We start from the raw sequence: 6,539 nt of genomic DNA, 5'->3' as shown, positions 1-6,539 counted from the left end.
CATCCCGCTTCGCCTACAAAAGTGCGATACCAGAGTGATATCCAACGGCCATACCACAGGTTGATCGTTCTCCTCCTCCCCTTCTCATTCCTCCTCTTCGTCCCCTTCCCCCCCTTTTCCCTCCTCCTCTTCCTCCTCCCCTCTTCGTCGCCTGCTCTTGTCCCATGCTGCTACCAATCGCCATCAATTTCTTCCTACTGTTCCCTCACCCGCTTCCACCGCGTCCTTCTCCTCACGTTCGCTCCTCCAGTGCTCGACATGGCTTGGGCAGACGTCCCTGTCCTGACCTGGGCCGGCCCATCGAAAGCTTCTCGCGTCGCCTCCTCGATCCTCCGAGCCGCAGGGCTCGTGCGCTGAGGAGGAGGAGGAGACGCTGATGACAGACTTCAGGTGCTCCACCCTGATCGCGCGTGACCTGGAGGACTATGAGGAGGTGGGTAAGCGACTGGTTCGAGCAAGAGACATTGGGAGATGGGGAGCAGGAGCAGGAGCAGGAGCAGGAGCAGTCGCTGGATGCCAAAAGGACCCCAGCATGTTTGACGCAGGCGTCTTCCTGCATCGGTGTTCTATGCTCTACTTCCTTCCAGCGATGAGTCGGCGGCAGGTGGCTGCTGGGGCTGCGAGCCATGGCGGAGCATCCGGAGATGAACATCGTGGTCCCGAGGGTCACCGCCCAAGGAGGAGGAGGGGGGGGATAATGAGAAAGAAAACAACAGTGATCTTGTCACTGTGCCGCATGGTCCGGTTACAGTGCACAGTCACAGTGAGGGAGGCCGGGAGGAGGAAGACTGAGCCTCGGATTCTCGGAGCGGTCAGACTCCGGCGTCCGCCGTGGTTCGGCACTGTAGCCCTCCGAGGCTCCGAGGGCCCCGGAGCGGCCGATGGGGGTGCCGGAGTCACCCGGTCACCTCAGCCGCCGCCTGCATGCCGCAGTGCGGCAGTGCCGCCCGGTGGCCCGCAGACAGACTGAGCCTCAGAGTCAATAGGGCCCGTGACACTGATCATGGCAGATGAATCATCCGCCGTTGTGCAATGATTCCGCCGTACGGTAGGCTTCCGAAGTTCCGAGGTTCGGCACTGCCACCTCCCGAACTCGGAACTGTTGGTGGAACATGCCGAAAATTGGGCATTGTAAGTCACTGAGTTACCGTGCCCGTCACCGCCGCAGAAGCCCCGTGACTCGCTGGTACCGTAGCCTTCAAGTCTCAACTTTGACCGTAATAAGTTCCGAGTTCTCCGACCGGCAGTCAAATCAGCACCGCTGGCCCCATTGAGCATGATATCGCTCCTTGTCGGGTCTACTCAGTCTTAATGGTTCTTAATAGGATTGAGACCTAGCTGAGAGTCTTTTCCTTTACCCCTGCCCTGTCCCTCCACGTTATCGGGGGGACTATTAGGCACTTTTTGCCTGTCATAGCAAATAAGGGCCCCGTGCGGCTGCGCTGACTGTCGGTAGTAGGTACCCTGGTACTCTTGTATTGGGGAACCACTTATGAAATCCTCTACCTTGGAGGGCCTCATGACAGCCAAACCTTGCGTGACCACTCCCCCTATGACTGTAGGAGATACGACCGGGAGGGCACAAGTGGGGGAAGAGGAGACGAGGAGAAGAGGAGAGGAGGAGGAGAAGGCATAGGGCGGTCAGTGAGGACAGCTGTAGCGGCCTCTCCCCCATGGATCCCACCACCATCATCCGCGTCTTCCCGAGAAGGAAAACCATCCAGCGCCTCCTCGACCAAGGCAAGAGAAGGAGGGGAGTCAACCTCAAGTACTCGACCCTCGCTCAGTTGTTCCACCTCCCCCAGATTCGCGCAGCATCTTCCCTGGTAGACTCCTCTTTCCCCCCTGTACGCAATTCTCCCTGCTGATCTCACTCGACAGGAGCTTTCGCTGACTGCCTTCAAGAGCGCTTGCCGCCGTCTCGGTCTTACCCGATGGCCGTACGAGCGAAGATCTCGGTGCAACAACACAGTAGCAGCGGAAGCAGAGGAGAAGAGGAGAGCCCAGGTTCCAGCAGTGATCAGATGGGAGGACGAAGATGTGACGGCACTTGACCCTACGTGGATCGAATGGTTCATGTCAGCCTGCGAGAGCACGGAGCTGTCTGAGGAGGAAGGAATGTGTGCCGACGGCATGGCACGTGTATACTAGATGATGGAAGGGCATCGTGGCAGCATCTTGGTCTCTTGCTGCCATGCATCGAAGATTTTTCATGTTGATTTCGCCAACCCGAGATATGGGACTTGATGTATACTATCACTACTACTATCATATACTACTATCATATCATATACTACTATCATATGACCGTGCGGAAACTGCTGAGCGTTGAAGTTTGAACCTCAACTTGAAGAGTGAGGCGAACTTGGAAGCTGATGCGAATTTTGAGAGATCCCATCTGGCATGCAGCTGAAGCTGTAAAGAGAAGAGTGCCCTCTTCGCATCAGGGACCGATGCATTTCAATGATCACGATTTTGTTAACAAGTACAAGGCTCCGCAAGCAGACCATTTGAGTTGTTCCTGTTGAAATAGGCGAGCACATCGTGAGGAGGTGAATGCGAGGAGAATGATGAGAGAGGTTTGAGCTGCAGATGCTTGATATCATCATCAGGTCTCCTCAGGCTAAGTTCCACAGTGGGGCACTGACCCGGTGACAACTGAAATCGGAACTACACGGTTCCGAAGCCAGGTTTCAGCCTACTACCGGGGTACAGTACGGTCACGGTACCGTACTGTACTCCGTCCGCCCCCGGATCAGCCTGATCGATGGTGAAGTGAGTGCCGGGTGGCCGGGGACCCCGCGGCAGCACCGTGCACGTGACGGTCCTCAGGCCCACATTACGGAGTACTGTGACGGGAATGACAGCACGTGGGGGGCCTCGCCGTAGGACGGCCACGGCGTCGCGGTCCGAATGTCCCCGGGCCGCGAAGCGGGGCCGCCCGGCCACTGTGACTCACCGTCCGGCAATGTCACGCGGGCCGGCCGGGGAGCGGCGGCGGCGGCGGCCGCCCGCCGGCGCCGGGCTGGCAGTCATCCCGAGTCCGACCCGACCGACACTTCATGATCCGGCCGGCCCGTCCACCCCCGCCCCCGGGCTGACTGCCGGACCGGACTCGGACTGCCAGACGGCTACCGTACCCGGTACGGTAGTCTTACTCTTTACTCAAAGTTAAGTTAAAGATCAGTACGAGGACAATCAGGAGAGACGAGGAGGCTTGACCCTGACACTGTCGCACAGGCCAAACGGCGAGAAGAGAAAAGACAGCGAGAACCAAACCTAAACCTGCCGACTGCTGTCCCCCAAACTTAACTGATACCTTCACTTAACTGCGCGCAGGACAAGTCCCCCGCGCGGCCATGCCAGCGATGTCGCGGTGGCCGCCGCCGAAGGAATGAGACGCATACCGGGATGCACCCGCGATGATGGCACTCAACCGTTTCCTTGTTCGCCGAGCGATCCGCCAGCCACCACAGAAAGCGCAACGCATCGTCCTGCAAGAGGCCATCAGTGCTGGCGATGATGGGAAGAAAGGCCTTTGGCGGGACGTGCTGAGCATATGCATTACGATGCCCTCGGATCTTCCGCTCAGTGCTGCCGCTTGCAGTTTGCTCCGAGCGAGGTCCGGTATTCAATCCATCATTGTCAAAAACATGTGACATGCTGAAGTCCAGGATTAACCCATGCCATCCGCCTCCAGAGTCCCCTACATGATGATCTTCAGGGCCGTGTTGGGAAACGTTCTGCGCCTGGTGCCGGGTACGCCTTGCATGTGGATACGGCATCTCACTCCGGAATCTTTGATGAGGGTACTGAGGACGGCATTGCACTTCTCATGCGCATCAGTCCATAACTGGCTGCGGTGCCTGCAGGTTGCCATGTGTGTGGTCCCCCCAGGATGACGGAGAAGATGATGGCATCTATCGCAGTCACTAGCCTTTTGGCAAAGCTTTACTCAAAGTTAAGTTAAAAATCAGTACGAGGCCATCTTAGGAGAGTCGAGGCCTAGTAGCCTAGTAAGGTCCCCCGCTGGAGTTCAACCCGTTGGAAAGTTTAACGGTTGCAGCTGTGAGTACCCCCAGTCCCTATGGATTATGACCCCGTCCTAAGTCATCACGAAACTTCCTATGTTGCGCTCAAAGTTTCAATTTTACATTCTCAACTTTTTGAGAATTCGAAATTGGTTTGAAATTAACTTCCTGCTGCACGAATGTTAACTGGACCCCATAAGTACCCCCTGAATTCCCAGAACCTGCGTCGTGCGGATCCCCAAGTACCCCTCAGATTCAATCCCCCCTTTAAACCACCGGGTACTCGTCACAGCTCCAAGTTCAAAGCACCTTTGACTCCTCTGCAGTACCGTTTTCCTATTCCGTACAAGTATAAAAACTTGACTAGCTCGGGAGTGCTCACTGATGATGGGTTAGTGGACCCGGCTACAAAACAAACATTATAGGGGTAGGGTAGTGTGAGAGACCCATTGGTAGGGGGTACTCGGCGGTACTTTACAAGCCGAATGACTTGACCTATAGCCCCCACCCCTTTGAACTTGACCTCCGAATCATAACCCCTCATTATTGTACCCCTACCCCGGTATAGTGTATGAAACCCATCATCAGCTAGTACAGATTGATCCACTGGTACCCCCATCAAGACTACCCCCACCCCTGATTCCAGTGCAGATATGTCATCCCACCGTGGGCATACCAGATATCACCCTACCTTTTCGGGCCAGTCCGATCTTGTGTTCACACACGCGATGGCGGCCTTTATGGGCGTTCGTGCGGCTCGTATGAGGGTGAAGGAGGAGGATAGCGACAGCGTGGAGAGGAAGCTTCCTCCTGACTCAGAGATCAAGGCCTCCGTCGAGGTCCTGCGCCAGGTCGTCAGGTGATATGTCTGTAACTTGCGAGGTTTCGACTAACGCCTTCCTTTCTGCGATTTTTCTGCCATGCAGCAAGGTCGGGGTGACATGGCAGAGAAGGAAGATCCACGTCACAGACTCAGAAATCTTACTCTCCAAGGTCCATGGGAGCACTGTGCTCGATCAGATCCCGCTGGCAGAGGTGAAGAGCATACGTCGACAGGAGACCTTTGGGACCAAAGACAGCAACACTTTGTTGCGAAAGTCTTCGCTAACTTCCCTAGGCTCATTCGCTTTCTCCATGAAAGAGAGAGACTTAAGCACAGCAAACATCTTAGACGATGACGCTGAGGGTTTGCTCACTTTCAGCATCCACACGATCGAAGACGGATTCAACTATGGCCGCATAACATTCCTCGGGGTGAAGGACGAAGATCAGTACACGGAGTTGACGAATTTGCTGGAGGAGATGGTGATCATAGCGCAAGAGAAGGAGTTTGCGACGAAAGAGAAGGGATGGTTCGCTCGGTCAAGAAGGAAGTCGCGGAAGATTTACAACAGCTTTGTTTCCAGAGCATCGTGGGAGGGATAATCTTCGCTTCTTACATTACGGCTCTCGTCAATGCTCAGATTCTCCCAGAGCCAGGCTCACATCGAGACAAGGTCTTCACGGCGCTCGAGTGGTTCTACAACTTCTCCTTCACGCTGGTGAGAGCTGCCCCTTGCCTTGTCGATGGGTTGAAGTTGAGGGCAGGACTTGCTGATGAATCTCTATGGACATTATTCGGTAGATTTCTTCAAAGACGGATGGAACTTGTTAGGTTCGCCTTGACTCTTTCCTTGTAATGGTCGCTCATTCATCCACTCAGATCTGGTCGTCGTCGTCCTCTCTCTCGTCTCCCAGTTCGTGGAAGGTCTGTTCGCTATGAGCATCTTAAGGTTAGCTCGAGTGTTCAAGATGGTCCGCCTCTTCCGGTAGACGCTTGTCGCCTTTGCTGCTCCTGCCATTGACTAGATTCCTCCTCCACCAGCAAGCTCGCATCCTTGAGAATCCTCATTAACGCTCTCGTAGCGTCTGGTACTCCCTGTAGGCCTTACGCTTCTGTGTACTGATCTCATCTCCCAGTACTACCCGTTGCCAACGCACTCTGCATCATGTCATTGATAACATCGATTTACGCTGTCATCGGCACCAATCTCTTCTCACATGACCAACCTGAGTTCTTCGGCACTTTCATGCGCTCCATGTTCACTGTCAGATGAGTGTGCGAGCACAACATGGCGAGCTGACGCGTGTCGGTCAGATGTATCAAGTTGCCACCGGCGACGCGTGGGGGTCGATTATCTCGAGATCTCTCTTCAACTACGACCTGGCTCATCAATCCCACGACTTTGGGGTCAGAGCAGCAGCGCGCTCATACCGCCCGCACCTCTGACTGATCCTGTCAGGTCGGCTTCTTCTTCGTCTCCTACATGCTCCTAGTTGGACTCGTAAGTCCCAGTGACTAGTCCCGCCTTATCCTCACAGCATGTTGCAGGTCCTCATGAACATCGTCGTTGCTGTCCTCCTGGACGAGTTCATCACCATGGTGGAACGAGAGCGCGAGGAGGCGAGGGCAAAGTTTCAGTCGGAAACGGTCAAGCTCGCTCCCCTCCCTCCCTCCCTCCATCCCTC

The 6,539-nt window shown here is 55.4% G+C and overlaps 2 protein-coding genes across 2 annotated transcripts in view; both read left to right on the top strand.

Annotated features, from left to right (window-relative positions):
• GUITHDRAFT_163881 (hypothetical protein) overlaps positions 1-323 on the top strand; it is a gene marked incomplete at both ends in the record, with an annotated part of 3,289 nt that extends 2,966 nt beyond the window's left edge. The window contains 2 exons of the mRNA XM_005830173.1: positions 37-59; positions 251-323. Coding sequence (XP_005830230.1) covers positions 37-59; positions 251-323 — 96 coding nt within the window. The remainder of the gene's footprint in view (positions 1-36; positions 60-250) is intronic.
• Positions 324-4,759: 4,436 nt separating this feature from the next.
• GUITHDRAFT_110665 (hypothetical protein) overlaps positions 4,760-6,539 on the top strand; it is a gene marked incomplete at both ends in the record, with an annotated part of 6,955 nt that continues 5,175 nt past the window's right edge. Inside the window, 10 exons of the mRNA XM_005830172.1 lie at positions 4,760-4,890; positions 4,958-5,336; positions 5,438-5,572; positions 5,619-5,685; positions 5,734-5,839; positions 5,896-5,942; positions 5,991-6,118; positions 6,169-6,261; positions 6,314-6,355; positions 6,403-6,501. Coding sequence (XP_005830229.1) covers positions 4,760-4,890; positions 4,958-5,336; positions 5,438-5,572; positions 5,619-5,685; positions 5,734-5,839; positions 5,896-5,942; positions 5,991-6,118; positions 6,169-6,261; positions 6,314-6,355; positions 6,403-6,501 — 1,227 coding nt within the window. The remainder of the gene's footprint in view (positions 4,891-4,957; positions 5,337-5,437; positions 5,573-5,618; positions 5,686-5,733; positions 5,840-5,895; positions 5,943-5,990; positions 6,119-6,168; positions 6,262-6,313; positions 6,356-6,402; positions 6,502-6,539) is intronic.

This window comes from Guillardia theta (assembly GCF_000315625.1).
Source record: "Guillardia theta CCMP2712 unplaced genomic scaffold GUITHscaffold_47, whole genome shotgun sequence".
Taxonomy (NCBI): Eukaryota; class Cryptophyceae; order Pyrenomonadales; family Geminigeraceae; genus Guillardia; species Guillardia theta.
The sequence above is the reverse complement of the archived record's forward strand: the minus strand, read 5'-3'. Positions and strand labels throughout refer to the sequence as shown.